Genomic DNA, 20876 nt, shown 5'->3' with positions numbered 1-20876 from the left:
GGAGGAATAGGCTCAGACTCAACCCCTCCAAGACCGAGTGGCTGTGGCTTCCGGCGCCCCGATATAGTCAGCAGGTGCCATCGCTGACTATTGGGGGTGAATCTTTGCCCCCCACAGAGAGGGCTCGCAATCTGGGTGTCCTCCTGGACGCACGGCTGTCTTTAGAAGAGCACATGACGGCCGTGGCCAGGGGGGCCTTTTATCAGGTTCGCCTGATTCGCCAGTTGCAGCCCTTTCTGGATCGGGACGCCTTGCGCATGGTCACTCATGCCCTTGTCACCTCCCGGTTGGACTACTGTAATGCTCTCTACATGGGGCTCCCCTTGAAGAGCATTCGGAGGCTCCAACTGGTCCAGAATGCGGCCGCGCGGGTGGTTATGGGTGCAACTCGTTGCGCCCACGTGACACCCCTCCTGCGTGAGCTGCACTGGCTCCCAGTGGTCTTCCGGGTGCGATTCAAGGTGTTGGTTACCACCTTTAAAGCGCTCCATGGCATAGGACCCAGGTACCTTCGAGACCGACTTCTGCCACCAATAGCCTCCCACTGACCAGTCCGCTCCCACAGAGAGGGTCTCCTCAGGGTGCCATCGGCCAAGTTATGTCGGCTGGCGACACCCAGGGGGAGGGCCTTCTCTGTGGGAGCCCCAGCCCTGTGGAATGAACTGCCCCCGGAAATACGTAAGATCTCCGACCTCCGGGTGTTTCGCTGCGCTCTGAAGACCCTGTTGTTCCGCCAGGCCGGGCTATTAACATAACGTTTTAAATTGGGGTATTTTTAAATTCCTGGGATTTTAATTGGAGCCTAATTATTTAATGATTTTAAATTTTAACTGTTGTCTTTGTTTTTGTGCTTTTAAATAGGCTGTACACCGCCCTGAGTCCTTCGGGAGAAGGGCGGTATAGAAATAGAAATAATAAATAAATAAATAAATAAATTTTAACCAAACTTGCTACACAGATGACTTACTCTCTGGAAAAAAATACTGGGGGTGGGGGTAAGACACCCCTGCTGTGTGTGTGTGTCTGGATCTGTGTGTCTGTGTTCCAGCATAACTGGAATGCCTCTAGTAATTTTAACCAAACTTGCTACACAGATGACTTACTCTCTGGAAAAAAATACTGGGGGTGGGGGTAAGACACCCCTGGTGTGTGTGTGTTTCTGTGTCTGTGTGTCTGTGTTCCAGCATAACTGCAATGCCTCTAGTAATTTTAACCAAACTTGCTACACAGATGACTTACTCTCTGGAAAAAAATACTGTGGGGGTAAGACACCCCTGGTTTGTTTGTGTGTGTGTGTGTGTGTGTGTGTTCCAACATAACTCTCAAATAGCTCAAGCAATTTTAACCAAACTTGGTACATAGATTACTTACTCCCTGCAAAAGAAACACTGTGGGGGGTAAGCCATCCCTGGTGTTTGTGTGTGTGTGTGTGTGTGTGTGTGTGTGTGTGTTCCAGTTACTGTATGTATCCTCTAGTAATTTAAACCAAACTTGGTATACAGATGACTTACACTCTGGAAAAAAATACTGTGGGAGTAAAACACCCCTAACACCCCTTGGGGTGTGTGTGTGCATGTGTGTGTATCTTGTGTGTGTGTGTGTGTATCTGTGTGTTCCAGCATAACTCTGGAACACCTGGGCTGCTGAAAAGAAAAGGAATGAATTATATCTATAGTGTCAAATCACAGTACTTTTGATAGTGATAGTGTGCATTTTGGATTCAAGTTGTGTTAACATACAGCCTGTTGTGCCTTAAAATGGCTTCTAAAGTACATCACAATGGAGTTGCCATGATAATGGCTTCACAGTACTCCAGAAGGGGGCTCCTTCTGGTAAGGGGGATTGGTTCTTAAACAAACAAACAATAAACCTCCTAGGCCCTCAGCTTCAAGCAAAGAGGGCAAGTTGTCAGGGGAGGTGTCTGCTAATGCAGATAATCGCCTCAAAGGCTGTTCCCTGCAGAATTTTTCCCAGGCTATTCGCCAGGGCAATTAGGTCTCTAATTCTCACCACAGTGAGTGATGGCTTTTCCTGTCTAATACAGAATTAGGATAATAAATACCCAGGCAATGCCAGGTTATCAGTTAATAGAGAATAAAGAATGCAAATAAAGAATGCAAATAAACATTTCAAATCAGCCATGCTTGGCAGAAACAAGGGAAGAAAATAATTGCAGAATAACTATTTCTAAGCCTTCACTTATCAAATTTGAAAGTAAGAGCCTGCTATGGGATAACGTTCACTCATTATTGTACTGAAGTATAGTATTATCAGATAATTTTGAAATTATGGAGAAAGGAATGCCTTCTATGCTCTCTGTTGATTGAGGCCAGTTCCAGTTCTCCTCTTCTTTGACTTTTGTAACCATGAAAAAACATTGATAAATATATGATTGGCTTAAACGTTGGAATATTACTATGAATATCAGCAAATACAGTCTTAGCTTCAATGTCTACTGAAGTCAATATTATCCTCATCTTCTTGTGAAAGATATAATCATTGTGAATTTAGACATCCACTGATTTCTTTGTGTTTATCCTGATATAAACCCAATGGAAATACATCTCTATAATTTCAAGCACTCTGATTTATGAAGCCTCATCTTACACTTGGTAATTTCTTGGGTATCATATCAAGTTGCCTATTAACTGAAACAAAGACCGTCAAAATGGGCATGTATTTATAATACTCATACAAAGTATCTTGCTATTCACAAATCAGTAGTTGAAAAACGTTGTATTTGAAAAGAGGAATGGAATTATAAATCCATGACATTATTAAAGAATCTGGTATTACAAATTTCAAGAAAGCCACAAGAGAAAAATGAAATTGTTTGTGTTTTCTAAAAGTAACTGGTCCTTTAATGAATCCAGCAGACACTGTTTTCCCCTTGATTTCTCGTTGTCTTAACTTACCCTTTTGAGAAGAGAAGCCTGGCCAGAGAAGAAAAGCAGCAACCAGGAGCAGCCAGGCCTTCATAGCTCTTCAGGTAATTTCCCAACCACTAAAATTCAGATCAGCAGTTTGGCTCTTTCAGCTGATTTCTCCGAGCTACTATCATCCCTTCCTCCTTTTTGCTTGTTGCTTTGCTTTTTGTTAGGAAAGCTGTGAAGAGGAAGCATTACTGGAATAAGAATATGATCTTGATAGCTAAATGAGGACTTCATGTGAGCTTTGTGAACTTTGTGTTGCGGTGGGACAGCAAACAAATTAAGTAATAGTTCAACTTTTCGGGCAGTGCTGCCAACTCTTCAGAAGGAAAAAAAACCCTCCATTTTCATTCCAGTGTTGATCAATTCTGAACTTTCCCAAGGTCTTCAGTAGCAGCAGCGAACAACAAAATTATTATACATGATTTTTATGAAAAATTCTTGGCCATGGGAACCATTTTCTCATTCTTCCATGTCCTAACACTCTTATTTTTATTGTAAATCTCCCAGAGTGACTGAGATGAAAAGGGCACTGTAGAAATTTGATAATAAATAAATTACATTTGATATCTGACATATCTATTTTATATTTATTATAACAATATTTAGAGAAATCTCAAGTTTACAGATAGCCAATTATTTTCTTAAATTACTCTGGAGTTTTACAATCTTCAGCAATGTGCAGTTAAACATTAGCCAATCATATAAGGGAAACTGTTGGTACAATTTGGTATCTGTTCTTTTTTCCCGGTTACTGCAGATCTAGGATTGGGTTGCACTTCAACAAATATCCAGAAGGTCAAAATACTATCAACTCCTGGGGATAGAAGAGAGAACATAAGAGATTGCTTCCTTATCAGAAGGATACAAGATCTATCTTTCTCTTACTAATCAGGAAAATTCCCTTTTACAAGGATAAAATTGATTTTACTTTCATTTTCCTTTTTCCTTTTTTCTTTTTTAGAGAAAATATGTTGTCAATATTTTAAATTATTTTCTTAAATTCAAAACTCTCATTTTTTATAGATGTATAAGAAAAATTCTTTGCTGCAAATTCCATCTAACTTCTATGAAGAAAACCATATGTAAAGTATCTGTCTTATACAACCTGAATTGAGTCAAAAAAAATCCCCTCACTTTGGGTCTTTAGTATTAACTGTTTTTCTCCCCTGGGAATAGAGTAGAGTAGAGTAGAGTAGAGTAGAGTAGAGTAGAGTAGAGTAGAGTAGAGAAGAGTAGAGTAGAGTAGAGAAGAATAGAGTAGAGTAGAGTAGAGTAGAGTAGAGTAGAGTAGAGTAGAGTAGAGTAGAGTAGAATAGAATAGAATAGAACAGAACAACAGAACAGAACAGAACAGAACAGAACAGAACAGAATTCTTTCTTGGCCAAGTATGGTTCTTGGACACACAAGGAATTTGTCTCCAGTGCATAAGCTTTCAGTGTACATAGGAACAAAGTGATAAATCATAGATCATAAATCATAAGATATAACAACAATTGAAAAATCATAATATACAAGAAATAGTAGTAGGAAAGATGAGAGATGAAAAAGGATGGGAAGATGACAAGGATAATAGCAATATAGCCTACTACATGGGTAAATATATTTTGGCCTAAGTCAGTGCTGTGGGAATTAGGTGTTTAACAGAGTGATTACAAGGGGGGAAATCTATCTGTGTCTAATTGTTTTGGCATGCAATGCCCTATAGTTGCATCCAGATGGGAGAAGTTGAAACAGTTTATGTCCAGGATGCGAGCAGCCTGTACATACTTTCTCAGCCTTCTTTCTATTTCTTGCAATATACTGGAATGCCTTCTGAATCCATCCCTGGAAATGCCTCTCATTGGTCCCAAACCAGATATGAGGTCATAGCCTTTATCCTAGAACAGGGCTGTCAAAGTCCTGGTCCGGGGGCCAGATGCATCACGCATTGGCCACTCCCACACCCAGTTTAGCAAAGGGGACAAAAGTCCTGATACATCACATGACGCTAATGTGATGACGTGAGTTTGACACCCCTGTCCTAGAAGTATTGTTGATTGAATCAAAACTGAAAGCGACACTATTAAGCCAAAAGTAGGATTGACATCACAGTCCCTCCCTCAGAAATGAAGCTGATTGGCTCCAAACCTAGAAGCAATCCTTGTTGGCCTTGTTGAAATTCCTGTCATAGGCCCAAACCAAGAAGTAATAAAATATAGGCTCAAGCTCTGAAGTAATGTCATAATCCAAACTAAGAGGTTCCTTTAATAATCCTTCCTCCCCACACATGTAGGCCTCCTACCCCATGTGTAGCACAACTCCCAATTTTAATGATAGGCGCCTGGTATTGTGCTCTTACTACAAGCTAACTGTTACCATATTCCTCTTCATTTAATTAACAGACTCATAGGCCTATTTTGTACAGAAAAAACAAAAGCATAGCATGTACATGCACATGCGTGTGGAGAGAGGAGGGGGACAGAGGGAGAGAGAGAGAGTGATTAGCTGGTTTATACAGCATTTCCTGGAACAATATTTCACATTTCTAAAACTGAAGAAAACCCTATTTTACAAATACATGTGAGTATGCTCTTTATAAAATTATTCCATTCCTCCAGCAAAAGTGGGAGAAATTACTTCAGAATATTTATTTATTTTTGCTCAGTTTGCTTCAGTGGAATCTTGCCAGACTAAAGCATTAACCTCTATACTTATTAGATATTGCCTCTGAAAAGCTAGAAATGGTCCTTTTTCACTGTCTTCCTGCATATCAAAGATTCCAAGCTGACTTTGTTTCTTCCCTCCTTGGGAAGGATCTCCTCCCTCCTGCAACTCTAGATTACATTCCATCACATCACCTCCCTTTCTAAAAAATTGCTCCTTCCTCCATCTCCTCATCTTCATTGAAGTTCCTCATGGGAATTAGTTAGTGGGGTACAGATGGGGTACCGTTTGGTTAGTTGGAGTACAGGATTCAGATCCTCCACATCTGCCAAATCCTTCATGCCAGGTGCTCTTCCTGCAACACATATATCTATACATTTAGCAAATTTCTCTTTGCTTTTCCTGCTCTTCCTTGGGAAATAAAGGCTTGAAATCGAAGGCTGGACTTCACTGGCCTCAACATTCCCCTCCTGTGGTGGCCCCCTGTGTAATTAAACTTTTCACTCTAGCTCCTCTACTGCTTCTGGCTTAAGTGAGACAACAGGAATTTGGAAGGTGGTAGCTTCATATGTGGTATTAATTAACTGTGTATGTGGCAGTGGTGGGTTTCAAATTTTTTAACAACTGGTGGTTAATTGGGGTGTGGCTTGGTGGCTACATGCATAAGGATTACTCAGAGGGCTGAAAAAAGTTATTTCTGACCAGTCCTCGCACTTATGACCACCCTCACATTTATGCCCGTTGCAACATTCTTAGCAACCGTGTCACTCATTTCACAACTGCGGTGCTTCCCTTCACCATGGTGACAAGATAGGGTGCAAAACATAAAATGTGAGCACAGTTGTAAGTGCAAGGACTGGTCAAAATGTGAGGACCAGTCAAAAATAACTTTTTCAGCCCTCTGAGTACTCCCTATGCACAGAGGGGCTACCCAGAAGGCTGCAAAAAGTGATTTCTGACCAGTCCTCGTAGTTTTGACCGGACCTCACACTTATGACCGGTTATCTTATATGCCTGTAGCAGCATTCTTAACAACTGGGTCACTCATTTCACAACTGCGGTGCTTCATGTGACTGGGTGGGCGTGGCCAGGTGGTCATGTGACTAGGTGAGCATGGCCAACTTGACATCACTTCTTTGCCCTAATTACAGTTTCCTGCAACAGCCGTAAGTGTGAAAAGTGGTCATAAGTCACTTTTTTCAGTGCCATTGTAACTTTGAATGGTCACTGAATGAACTGTTGTAAGTCAAGGATTACCTGTACAAAAATACAAAAAGCTTCTTTGCATGCAAAAAGCTGACCTAAATACCAATCAGAACTACCTGCAAACTGGAGTTACAAATCAGGCAGAGTGCCAGAGCACCTTGTGGAATTAAAATAGTTAAAATGCAATGATAACTATCAGCAGCCAACTCTTGATCATAAAGTGAAACCCTTTAGTAGAGAGGTCATTTAAGCTCTCCAGAATGAAGCAAAGGAGCAAACACAGTAGCTGTTGCTTGTTAAACCAATTACCAGAACAAATAGACATAGGAACTAGCCAGATTTCTGAAGCTGCTTCTTTTCAGGAACAGAGATTAACATTTTTCCTTCCAAACAACACTGAATAGGGAAAATTATCCCATCAATAAACACAGGATTAAACATCACCAAGCACAGAATTAAACTTCACCAAAAAAACAGTTCTAGACCAAAAGTCAGAAAGGGTATGTAAAATCACGTTTGAATGTCAATCTTTCTAGGTAGTAAAGAAGCCTTGCTGAATGTCACTCATGCGCTAAAATAAGCCTACCCCCGAAAATAAGCCCTCCCCCAAAATATTTAAATGCAGAGCTGGAAATCAAGTAAAAGGGCAAGAGGAGCCCCATCTTGCTCCACACACCCCAAAATAATAAGATCTCTCCAAAAATAAGGTCAAGTGCTTATTTCGGGGTTCAAAATAAATATAAGACAGGGTCTTATTTTTGGGAAAACACGGTATTATAATTAAAACGTGGCTCTGCTGATTGGCCTGGAGGCATTGTTAATATTTATCATTTGTTTTAATTTTTGATACTGCTTATCTGGTTGTAAACTGCCTAGAGTCACTTGCTGGTGAGATGGGCAAGTGTGTTGCCCATCTCACCAGACGGATGCAAGCTATGTTGGCAGGAGGGCAGAGATCGACCATGAGGCCCCTCACTTGTGGGGTGCCTCAGGGGTCGGTTCTCTCACCCCTTCTGTTCAACATTTATATGAAACTGCTGGGGGAGATCATCCATGGTTTCAGGGTGGATCATCAGTATGCTGCTGATACCCAGCTTTTTATATCCACCCCGAACCAGCCCAGTGATGCCCTCGACGTGATGTCCCAGTGCCTGGAAGGGGTCTGGATGGGGAGGAACAGGCTTCGGCTCAACCCTGCCAAGACTGAGTGGCTGTGGATACCGGCATCTCGGTTCGAAGGAGAGATTCCATCGCTGGCTAGTTGCACTACTTACCTCCCGTGTTGACTACTGTAATGCTCTCTACATGGGGCTGCCCTTGAGGACCACTTGGAGGCTTAACGGGTACAGAATGTGGCAGCGCAGGTTGTGATGGGAGAGTCCCGATACTCCCATGTTACATCCCTCCTGTGCGACTTGCATTGGTTGCCGGTTGCCCACCGGGTGAGATTCAAGGTGTTGGTGATGACCTATAAAGCCCTACATGGCTTAGGCCCAGGATATTTGGCGGACCATCTGCTGCCAGCAACAGCTGCCCATCGCCCAGTGCGTTCTCATAGGAAGGGTCTGCTCCAGGTGCCGTTAGCTAGACAGTGTCGGCTGGCGACCCCCAGGGGTAGAGCTTTCTCTGTGGTCGTGCCCACACTTTGGAATCAACTTCCCCTGGGGCTCCAGTTGGCGCCTGACCTTCGCACCTTCCGCCGTGAATTAAAAACTTGGTTGTTCACATCGCCCAGCCTGGACTGAGAGGGTTTTTAGATTTTGGAGCTTTTAATATAAATTATATATGTACATTTATGTATTTTATATTTTTAATTGGTTGTTTTATTGTTCTGAGCTGCCCTGAGTCCTTGGAGATAGGGCGGCATATAAATTTTATTAAATAAATAAATAAATAAATTTATTAAATAAGTACATTTTTATACAATATCTTACTGTCCAAACAGAAAAAAAGGAAGACAAAACAAAAAAGAAAAACAAAGCATTATATCTGTTTGTGATTTTCCCACGTTAGATTTTAGAATAGGCAGAAATCCTTTTGGCTGAACATCCTTCTGATTATTAACATCAAGTTTGATTTTGCTAACTCCAGGGCAACCCCAAGAGGAGCAATCGTTGGTGATCTTTGATTGGATAGTGAATTGAAATGTTTACTGTACATCTCTGTTTCTTTACAAACTATATTACAAATTGTTTGTCAATAAAAATCATTTTTGGATTTCTTTTATTTTTTGAAGAATTCAAGAATCCATATGCTAAACATATCAACTACAATTATCTATTGTCATTGCTTTAAGATGGACTGCTGATTGATTGTTCAGATTAATCAAACATTTAAAGGTAAAATTACAGTATATAGAAAAAAAAATTTCATTTCTCATTCCAGATACATTTAAAAAAAGTTATTTATAATGTTATACTGTAAAATTTTATCTGCCTTAAAGGTGGTCTATAAATTTATTTTTAAATGTTATTATTTTCCCAGTAATTACAGTTGGTAAAATCTATCTTTTACAAAATAGACTTTTAGATTCGGATCCACTGTTTATAACTGTGTATATACAATCCAGCTTCATGGGATCATATGAAAGAAAATAGTATACGACTTCAGATATTCATCTTCTGGTTCAAAGGGTGTGGTATGTGTCCTATTGTTCATTTGCTTTGCTTAGATCTGTAAAATTAAATGTGAAGAATAGAGAAATAAATTTCCATCTGTACATTTTATGCAATTCTTTTTTAAACCGATTAATCTGATCTGCAGCAGAATGCAGCCTGTAATAATTTTTAATGTATCAAACTACATGGGCAAGACGATTTTGAAAGTCAGTATCACCATTTTTAAACAAAATAGTGAAAACTACTATTGATGACTGCATAAGGTTGACCTGATTATTATTCATGATTTTGGACTGTTGCCTTCTGACAGTAGATATAGAACAATTAAAACTCGGACCACACATTTTCTGAATAGTTTTTATCCCAATTGTACTCAACAATGAACTAAAGGGCCACCATCAGTGAGCTGACAGCATTACTTGGATGTTTGGGTGGTTCGGGGCGGGGAATTTGTAGTGGGTGGGGGTGTGTTTGGGGATTGTTATGTGTGTTAGGCCTGGTCTTTGGGTGTTAAGCAGGGGTGGGTTCTAAATTTTTTTACTACCGCTCTGTGGGCATGGCTTATTTTGTGGGCGTGGCTTGGAGATCATGTGACTGGGTGGGCATGGCTAGCTGGTCATGTGACCGGGTGGCCATGGCTATGTGTATAGGGACTACTCAGAGGGCTGAAAAAAGTCATTTCTGACAGGTTCTCGCACTTTTGACTGGTCCTCACACTTATGACCATCCTCACATTTATGCCCGTGCAGCATTCTTAACAACCATGTCACTCATTTCACAACTGCTTCTCTTCACCATGGTGACAAGATAGGGCAAAAACGTAAAATGTGAGGACAGTTGTAAATTTGAGGACTGGTCAAAAGTGCGAGGACCAGTCAAAAATAACTTTTTCAGCCCTCTGAGTAGTCCATATGCATAAAAGGATACAGCAATAGAGAGGAATGAAGGAAGGGAAGGGACATTAGAGTAGGAATCAGGGTAAGAGAGGAAGGAAGAGAGGAGGAGAAGGAGAAAGGAAGAGGAAGAAGGGAGGAGAAGAAGGGGGGAAGAGAAAGTAAGAAAGAAAGAAAAGAGAGAGGTGGTAGGTTTGAGGAAAAACATTGCTGTACAATAAAAAAGATGAAAGGGAAGAAAGCCAACCCCAAACAAATATAAAGATATTAAGTTAAGAATCAATTGTTAAACTGTAAAGAATAAAAGAGAACAAATATGAATAAATAGCAATAATTAGAAACACACATACAAACATACAATCTATTTTCTTTGAACAGAGTATTTGGCTGGTTCACAAATTTAAACAGTGTTTAGTCATTTCAATTAAATGTACAATTTCTATATTTCCTTTTTGCCATATTTATTTCTCATCTATTTTTTTAAAAAGCCAATATTACCTTTCATCCTCATCTCTAATCTTAATTAAATTCAATTTTTCCCTTCTATTCTATATTATACCCCTTCCCATTGTCATCTATTTTTATATTCATCCTCACATTGGTTAATTATGTAATATTACAGTTGTTTAATACAAATTCAACATTTGAATATAAATCAATTAGTTATATAACTATCTTTTTTTGTATATTAATCAATATGAACATTAATATTCCAATTATTTCCATGCAATCCAATTTCTTACAAATCAATTAATTATATTTACCAATAATAATAAACGAAATAATTTCCCCCATATATTCCTCCAAACCACAACTTAACCATTTCTGCTTTCAACACAATATACAATTAATAGTATCTCAATTATTACAATTGCCTAGTTAAATAGAGCTTTTTTTCTTTTGTGTTTTAAAATCTTGAACTCTCCTCTTTTGCCCTAAATTTCCCATTATTTGCAGTTTTGCACCTACCTTTTTTGGTGAGGAAAAAGAAAAAGAAATCTCTCTCTGCCTCATTTTGTCACGTTGCAGCAAAGACCCTGCTTTAGTTTCGGTTTCGTTTTTTCAGCATAGCTAGTGGGGGAAAAAATCTGCTCCAGGACTCTTTGCAGCTAGCAACAAAGCTCTGAGCAAAACAGCTGAGAGCAAATCAGCTGAGAGTCGGGAGACCAATCTAATCTTTTCAGGGGTCTATTAGATTGGTCTGTCTTAGATAATGGATACTTAGGTTTCAGGAGAGCTGGGTGGCTATTTCTGTTTATCTGCTTTACGGTCCATCCAAAGACTTGGTCACTGGTTGGAATAAGAGGTGGGGGGGGGGCTGAGGCATTGTATCAGTTAGCAACCATGCAACCTTTCCTCTCAAGAATCCTGCCATTTTTCATGGCTTATGAAAAAGCTGAGGGAGATGAATGGACAGAAGAGATGTCTAGAGTATTTCTGGCACTCAGCAAAGGACAACCTTGACCAAATATGGGTTAGAGCCTCTATTAAGGTTTATCGTGTGGCAGTAAGGATGATGAAGTTTCAATGCTTCTATATCCCTACTGCATGCACTGATAGTTGCTCCATGGCCCTGTCTAGGGTGACACAAGTCCTTTTGAATAAAGGGGGGTTTGAAAAATGTTTTGTAGGAGCATATGGAGAAATTCGCTCAAAATCTGTTAGAAGAAAAATGTTCAGATAAGTTCACAATTAGATGCCAGCCTTGTTGCAGGTCCAGAGTAGATGCCTGGGAAGAAGTCTCTTATTTGGGAGCAGTTTGAACTGTTGGACCTCACAAAGTGGACCAGGTACCTAGGAATGGGAGTTCAGCCATCTTCTCTATAGATACATGTCCCTTCTGTCTCATTAAAGAAGCCTGCATGAGACTTTAGCCACTGCTAAATATTGGACAATTTTAGCCCAATATTTAACCTTGTTTTGGAAAGGTGGTTGAGAAAGTTGTTGTACAAAGCTGCAGATGACCTTGTGTTTGGGAAATAGAGTGGGGGACAGGGTAATGCCATTCCAGAAGTGGGACCATTTCAAAACTGCCACAATTCAGCATTTTCAGCTTTAGCAGCACCTAATTATTATGATTATCAAGTCTTATGAAGCTAACAATCTTGTGATTAATCTTTAAAAATATTTCTCAAACAATCAATTTGATTTGTACATATATACCCATCAAGATAACAGCATTCCGTGCGCCTTTGGCATTTAGTCATGCCAGCCACATGACTGCAGAGACCCCCTCTTAGGTATAGGCACATGCACGAAGCAAATGATGAGTTGCTATAAATAAGATCTCACTGCTTCATGCTAGTGATTTTGGCAAACATAGATAGTTGCTTTTTAACCAGGTTAATGGGTCACATTAGACAATCTGGTCTTGCAGATTGCTTCACTGACCCTTTCATGATTCTAGTATCTGAACACATATACATAGTTTTTCAGGATTGTGCTGTAGTCGTGGCTACCTATCCTGCAGACAAGTCACTATGTGAGCACTTTGTGTCTTTCAACAGTTTTTGCTTTTGAATCTGAAGTAATTTTTGTGTTTATTATATATTGTGTAGAGAACGTGGTAGATGTTCAACAAGTTTTCTTGCCCTTTTACAAGTTTAAAGATATTTAACTTTCTGTAAATGGAAAATCCATAATATATGTTTTCTGTTTGCATCTATAGGATATTTGTGGCATAAGCTCTTGGGAGGACAGGAAGTAAAATGCAAATTGTATGTTTACAATAAAAGGGTACACATATTTAGATTGCAAGTTATTTTTTTCAAATCATGAACAAAACAATAATTTTATACTATGAGCCTATAGTTAGACTTCTTGAAGAGATACATTTACAAATTTGATTTGATTTTTTTTTTGACCCTTGATTCAGTAGTACACGTCAAACTACTTCTAAAACTAAAATCTTATGGCATTTTCAGATCCCTCCATAAGTGGATAGCTGTGTTCTTATCAAACAGGCAACAAGTAGTCAAAATAGGGAACACCCTATCAAACCCTGCACCTGTTTAACAGCGGTGTCCCCCAAGGAAGCGTTTTAGGAGCCACACTCTTTATACTTTACATAAACGACCTTTAAGGTCATATTTATAAGCAACAGCATTCTCTTTGCTGATGATGTAAAACTATTCAACACCACCGACAATACTGCTACCCTACAAAAAGACCTTGACTATCTGTCAGAATGGTTAAACAATTGGCAACTCCAAATCTCAACCAGCAAATGCTCTGTCTTACACATTGGCAAAAAAATTCAAAACACAAAATGCAAGCTGGGTGGATACGACCTTGTAGACGACCCTCACTCTGTCAAGGACCTTGGAGTACTCATCTCAAACGATCTAAGTGCCAGAGCTCACTGTAACAGCATTTCCAAAAGAGGCATTAAAAGTTGTTAACCCTAATCTTGCATAGCTTCTTCTCCGGTAATATTGTGTTGCAAACTAAGGCATACAAAACCTTTGCTAGACCAATTCTCGAATACAGCTCATCTGTCTGGAACCCGCACTGCATATTGTACATTAATACAATTGAGTGAATCCAGAGATATTTCACAAGAAGAGTCCTCCGTTCCTCTACCCGCAATAGAATATCTTATGCCACCAGACTTGAAATTTTGGGCTTAGACAACTTAGAACTAGGCCGCCTTTGGTCTGACCTAAGCGTAGTACATAAAATTATCTGCTACAATGTCCTACCTGACTGACTATTTCAGCTTCAGCCACAACAATACACAAGCAAACAATAGATACAAACTTAAGGTAAACCACTCCAACCTTGATTGCAGAAAATATGACTTCAGCAAGAGTGGTCAATGCCTGGAATGCACTACCTGACTCTGTGGTTTCTTCCCCAAGCCTCCAAAACTTTAACTTTAGACTGTCTACTGTCGACCTCACCCCATTCCCAAGAGGTCTGTAAGGGGCGTGCATAAGCGCACCAGCATGACTATCATCCCTGTCCTAATGTTCCCTTTTATTTGTATCTATCTCGTGTATTCATAATTTTAGCTTTTTATTGCAAATATTCAATAGATCTAAGTAGTAGTTTAGTAGTAAGTTTACTACTAAGTTACTACTACTAGTAGTAAGTTTAATAAATAAATGATAGGCACAAATATGTGCATATACATAAACACCTATACATATCTTTACCCCAGTCAGAGCACAATTCCCTGTGGAAATATGAATCTAATATGAACACACACACACACACACACACACACACAGAGAGAGAGAGAGAGAGAGAGAGAGACAGAGAGAGAGAGACAGAGACAGAGACAGAGACAGAGACAGAGAGCATGATAAGCAATTTCAGGTCAGGCAATTTTAGCAGACATTCCTAAAGCTTACCTGACCGGATACATCTTGGAGCAGGTGACCACCCCTTTTTTGTGCAAGTAACTGATGATTGCTGGTTTGCAGGAGAATATCCCATATCACAAACAAATGTAACGTTGTCACCTTCCATGTAATTGCTCCAGTATTGATAAATGATGTGACCATGATAAAAACGTTGAGCAGGATCACAGATTTCTAAAAGCAAAAGAGAACAACTTGGTTTCATCATTTATGGTTCTTGGAAGGATATTCATGCTATGCATGACATCTAATTCACAGACAAGATGTGAAGAGAGGAGGAAGCTGATGAGGAAGATCCCTATTTTGCTGTTTATATTTTATAAAAGAATCAGCTTTTACCTCTCTCATTTAAGGTTTTAGTACACAAACTGTAGGCTCCAAAACAACTTTTAGGATCCCTTGAGAAGAGACAGCAGTGGAAGCATCACCCCAGCAGACAGAAGAACCAAACAGGCTGAAATCGCTATAGCAGTGGTGGCGAACCTTTTATTCATCGGGTGCTGAACAGGTAAGTGCTTTGCGCACTTTGCGCATGTGCGTGCTATCCACCCTAATGCGTGGCTCCTCCGTGTGGTGTGCATGCAACCGGACTATCTGCACAGCTTTTGTGCACGCCCCCATGCACTGTGCATGCAACTACACCATCTGCACATAAGCATAGGTTTTGCGCGGTTCCCCCGTGCACTGTGTGCGCAATCACACCATCTGTGCATGCGTGTGTGCACATGCACACACTGCACACAAGTACTCACACATGTGCAAACACACACACATGCGCAGGAAGCTCCGAAGATGAGGTGGGTGCCCTGAATTGCACGCATGTGCACCGAAGGCCCGGACACCAGATGGGGGGCACGCACATGCGCAGCTGCAAGTGAGTTGGGTGACAGCTCGCATGCCCGTAAAGATGGCTCTGTGTGTCACCTCAGGCACACATGCCATAGGCTCGCCATCACAGCTCTATAGGATGCTATTTCTTCCTAGTTAAAGCAAGGTCAGGACAGCATCTGATCTGTTTTGTTTGTACTTGGCAATATCTACTGCAAAGAGAAAGAATTACTTACTGAAACACTTTGGTTCTGGGTCATAGCGGGAATTGATGCACTTTGCTGTTTGCCATCTTTGCTTGTCTTTAGACAGATAACCATCATAACAATAAAACTGAATTGATTCTCCCTGCCATATTGGAAATGGTCTATACTGTTCAGCCATTCTTCCATTTTCTATATGGATATAGTCACAGCCCTTTCCTGAAGAAAAGGGATAGAAAAAAAAAGTAAGGCACCCCCATAATTCAGAATATTCTATCAATTCATTTGCTTTGCTTTAGTCTGTGCTAGCATCAGAGACGAACTTCTTATTAAATGTTGTTGCAATACCAGAATCTGATCTGGATTTCTGCCCTGCATCTAAGAAAGAACAGAGAATGACAATGACTGAAGGGGGAATCAAAGGCCCTTATTTCTTCTGCTTACAATCTGTGAGGGCTGTGAGGAGAATGGAATGATGTTGATTTGACATCTTCGATCTTACACTGTAAAATGGGACTGAACTTCTTTCTATCTTCTTTTTATCACTGCACAGTGACTTATCCAACTACTATGATTCTTGCTGTTATTGTGATTATTATATGTTCATCCTGCCTTTTCATAAATGAGTCAAGGCAGCAAACATAGTTATACCTCTAGCTTCTATTTTCTCTACCACAATCACCTATGAGGTGAATTGGGCTGAGAGTGACTGGCACCATATTACCCAGTGGCTTTCATAACTAAGATAGGACTACAACTCACAGTCTCCTGGTTTCAAGATTGGCACCTTCACAATTATAACAAACTGGCTCTAGAGTATATATTTAAGGAAAAGTATTAAGTGAGAAGTAAGAAAGAAGTATGTTTTTAACCTTCCTGGAGACACAGGTAAAGTAACATTTCTTTCCTTGCGGGAGATCCGCAATACTTCCAAAAGAGCCTCGTCACAATGTGCAGGATTTTCTGTGCTTTCCTGCATGAATGGCTTCTCCTCAGTAATCTTGGGCCTAGCATCACTAAGATTTCTAAAATTAAACCTCTAAGGTTCTTCCCACTTGATCTGTCTCTCATGATTACCTGATTTATTTATTTATTTATTTATTTATTTATTTATTTATTTATTTATTTATTTATTTATTTATTGGTTCGATTTATATGCCGCCCTTTTCTGGAGACTCAGGGCAGCTTATAATGTGTTAAGCAATAGCCTTCATACTTTTGTATATATCTGCTTAGTAGGGCTTTCGCACCCCCCCACCCCAACTCGTGTTCTTTTTTATACAAAGTCAGCTTATTGCCCCCACAAACCGGGTCCTCATTTTACCTACCTCGAAAGGATGGAAGGTTGAGCCTGGTGAGATTTGAACTTGCAGTAATTGCAGGCAGCTGGTGTTACTTAACCGTGCTTTAGTCTGCTGCACCACCAAGGCTTTTCTTATGTTCTCCTGCACTCTAGTTTAAAAGTGTACCTCTTTGTTTTTTAAATGTTTTGCCGCTACTAACTAGTGATTAGTAGTGGTGAATAATTACAGTAGAATGGTATATAGGCAGCAAATCCCTTCCTAGGAACACGTTCAGCTGATGCATACATTGCTTTTGATGAAACTTGCACAAGTGTGGTTTTCATATTCCAGAGGGATTAGGTTCATTCATACAGCAACCTTTTGACTGGTCTACTGAATCCCACGATACTAAATAATCAAGAGTTCTGATATATTCTGATACATCAAGATATATTCTGGAATTCACTACCTGACTCTGTGGTTTCATCCCCAAACCCCCATAACTTTAACCAGTGGTGGGATTCAAGTAATTTAACAACCGGTTCTCTGCCCTAATGATTTCTTCCAACAACCAGTTTGTCAAACTGCTCAAAAAGTTAACAACCGGTTCTCCCGAAGTGGTGCAAACTGGCTGAATCCCACCACTGATTTTAACCTTAGACTGTCTACTGTTGACCTCACCCCATTCCTAAGAGATCTGTAAGGGGTATGCATAAGCACACCAACGTGCCTACCGTCCCTGTCCTACTGTCCCCATTTATTTGCATCCATTTCCTATATTCATAATCATGTTTATATTTATATCTGTTATCTTATACATGCTTGACAAATAAAATAAATATTCATCACCAAGGAACTTTTAACAAGGTGTGCATCAATAACAAGCTGAGGACTAACTTATAATGCATTGGTCCTAAAAGAAAATGCTTTCCTCAGCTAATATTTTACGGAATGACTCTTTACAATAAAAAACAAAACAAAACTTTGACATCAAGAAAATGTGTGCAGCTTTTTCCCTAAGCCTTTACTCCTTTCTTCTCTTTCCAGTTCTAAGCTTAAGATCCTGAAACGTGTGCCCTTCAGGTACAAGGATATCATTAGATAAGTAAAGTAGCGCTATGTCCCATTGTTACTAAAGATTGAATAGCAGATTGCAGCCTCTGAAATACAATTCACAATCCAGTAGATATGTCTTTGGTTGCGTATTGAATTTCCCTTCCCAACCCTTACTTCCTGCTGGGCAGGGGAAAGAGTTAGGTGTTCTAAGACAAAAAGTGGCACTTGGATGCAGTTTGGGAGAAGAACTTCCATCTTCCCAGCAGCCTCTCAAGAAAACTTCAGGAACCTTGAAACAGAAGATGGTTTGATTCAGATTTATATTGAAAGAGGCAGAATGTCTAGCCAGGAATGTATTTGAATTTAGAGGTCCGTTTTTTGGATAATGCTGAATTGTTTCAAAATCACTGTAGAAATTAGGGGGACACAATGTTTAAGTTCAGCTTTATGAATACCTCGGGCAGCTTCGCAAGATATAATTTTAATAAGTGTCTTATGATCTCTGATGAGAATGTAAAACCTCACTAGTATCTTTGAGGAGATTTTCAACAGAGAGAATTTCAGAATTTCTGGTTTGACCAGAGTTTGATCTTTCCTCTGGAGGTTTTTTTTTCCCCGCCAAAATTTTCCAGTCATTTGGAAGTCCCTCAGTTCCATGAGGGACTTCTCATAGTACACTATTGCTACATCTACAGGCTAGGACTAGAGAGGTTTACATTCCCTTTTTTCCCCATGAAACAATTTGGTAACCTTGATTCAATAACTGGATATTGAAGCAGGATAGAAATTTAAGCAGAACCAAAAAATACCTCACCAAAAAAACTTCAGAGTATCTTTTTCTGAAGACTCTATTCTGATAATGATATTACCATAATACTAGATGTCATATCTCATTGTGATTTAGAATTCTTTGTTTTGAGAAGACTTGCAAATTCTTTTGGGTTATAGATTTTGTGTTCAGTGGTAGTTGTGCAGGAAACTTGGAGCATTTTAGGAAGGTGCTGCCGGAGCTTAATTACTAGGCCACCTTCTAGCTAACTTATTTTTTCTTTCATTGTTTTGCCTTGCCTCTTTAAGGATTTTTTTTTTAATGTTCAATTTTATACAAATCTGTTTTGGCATCAGAATTGCAAAGAATACCCAGATCCCTGTTTAATTTCACTTTTGGATAAGTCACTATTGACTGTGTTTGGACAACACAGATTTTAAGAGTGTTTAGATAGTTTGTGACTTTTGACAACCTTTATAGGGCCTGAACTATACTCACTGTGTTTCTCAAGTATTTGTAAACAAGCCAGGACATAAGACCCTTGTGTTTCCATTTTTCTAGATTGAGAAAGTTTTAACTTTTACTCTCTTTTCCTTTCCTTCTTTAAAACTATTCATTTCATTCCTTCAGCCACTTCTGTACAAACTTTTTTGGAGTTTAGGCCTTCTGTTCTGCCATTTCAGTACTATTCCTCCCATTCCTCATTTAATCAAAGTTAAGTTCCTCAATTTATGATTTTATTTCACTTGTTGCAATCATTCTGTTCATGTGCCATGAAAAAAGTAGGTCTGCTCAGGTGCTAGCAAATTTCACTGCATGTGTTCCTATAGACTCATCAACATTTTCTGTTTCTCTTGAAGCAAAGAGGCCTCCCGTAATAGTTCATTGAGGGTATGAATACACAGCATTGTCCCCAACCTGTCCCTGTCCCATTGCAAGAATCAGCTCTGCCTGTCATTTCTCACTCTGTATCAAAATGATATTTTCTGATTTCTTCTAGTACTTCAAGTTAGTTAGTTAGTTTATTATATTTGTATACCGCCCTTCTCCCGGAGGACTCAGGGCGGTGAACAGCCATGATAAAAACAATGTACAACAAAAATTAAAAGCTTATTAAAATAATTAAATCATTCGGCCAAATTTAAAACATCCAACTAAGATCATTTTAAAACCCCTATCAAAATCCAATTTTGATGTGCTGTGCAGTCTCTCTGTGATGCTTCACTACACAAGGAATCTTTGTTTTTCCCTGGATACTACCATGTTTTCCCCAAAATAAGACATCCCCTGATAATAAGCCCAATTGGGCTTTTGAGTGCATGGCAATAAGACCAAGTGCTTATTTCAGGGTTCAAAAAAATATAAGACAGGGTCTTATTTTCAGGGAAACATTGTATTAGCTATCTTCCACAGCCTTTCCAATTTGGGCCACCTAACCAACTATAGAAGGAATTTTTTTCGGACTACACTTTGTTTTGTCAAGTATACAACAGACCTGGCATCAGGCTGCTTATGTACCTGAAAAGGGCAGTTTCATGAATACCTGATCCACCAACTCTGTATGGCCCAGGGTCATCCTATCTCTGAAAAGTGTAAGAATTTCACCTGGGGTGAACAGGTAACGTGGCAGATACTTTGACCTCTCTGGCCCTCCTTATCATCTTATAGAGGAATATCCCATGGAAATAATCTAGTTTTCCTACTGCATTGTTGTTTAGCACACTCCACAGCCTACTTCAAAGTACACTTGCCACTTTGTGACAGCATTCCCTTGCAAGCTGGAATGAGAGAGACCTGAGCATTTCTTCTAGACTAAGACTAATAAATCTTTGTTCCAAAGTAGCACCATTGGTAGATTGCTAGGCAGGAAAATGGCTCGGAGCTTCAGCGATCACCTTTCTTCCTTCCAGAGTTTGTCAAATAGGTGATTTTTGGACGGACATTAATTAATCAGGTCCCTGAAAAGTTGAGTCCCTCAGTTGAGTCCCTATAGTTTTCAGATGGCTTATGAATTACTGGTTAGTGATAGCATGGTGCAAGTTTTCTATACTGTAGCATCATGCTATTTTTCCATTTTTA

General features: G+C 39.7%; 2 protein-coding genes across 3 annotated transcripts in view; both read right to left on the bottom strand.

The window, feature by feature from the left end:
• The window catches only part of LOC132711447 (complement factor H-like), a 67729-nt gene extending 64569 nt beyond the window's left edge, over positions 1 to 3160 (bottom strand). The window contains exon 1 of one of the 2 annotated variants that reach the window (XM_060690378.2): positions 2916 to 3160. In XM_060690378.2, coding sequence (XP_060546361.2) covers positions 2916 to 2979 — 64 coding nt within the window. In that variant the 5' untranslated portion in view covers positions 2980 to 3160. The remainder of the gene's footprint in view (positions 1 to 2915) is intronic. The other variant, XM_060690376.2, reaches the window with a different exon arrangement.
• Positions 3161 to 8989: 5829 nt separating this feature from the next.
• The window catches only part of LOC132711445 (complement factor H-like), a 55392-nt gene continuing 43505 nt past the window's right edge, over positions 8990 to 20876 (bottom strand). Inside the window, exons 8-10 of the mRNA XM_087890075.1 lie at positions 15723 to 15908; positions 14650 to 14832; positions 8990 to 9456 (exon numbers count right to left, since the gene is read on the bottom strand). Of these exons, the coding sequence (XP_087746201.1) occupies positions 9431 to 9456; positions 14650 to 14832; positions 15723 to 15908 (395 nt within the window). The 3' untranslated portion in view covers positions 8990 to 9430. The remainder of the gene's footprint in view (positions 9457 to 14649; positions 14833 to 15722; positions 15909 to 20876) is intronic.

This window comes from Pantherophis guttatus, chromosome 3, assembly GCF_059756535.1.
Source record: "Pantherophis guttatus breed Tessera chromosome 3, ASM5975653v1, whole genome shotgun sequence".
Lineage (NCBI taxonomy): Eukaryota > Metazoa > Chordata > Lepidosauria > Squamata > Colubridae > Pantherophis > Pantherophis guttatus.
This window is presented reverse-complemented; position numbering and strand designations above follow the sequence as displayed.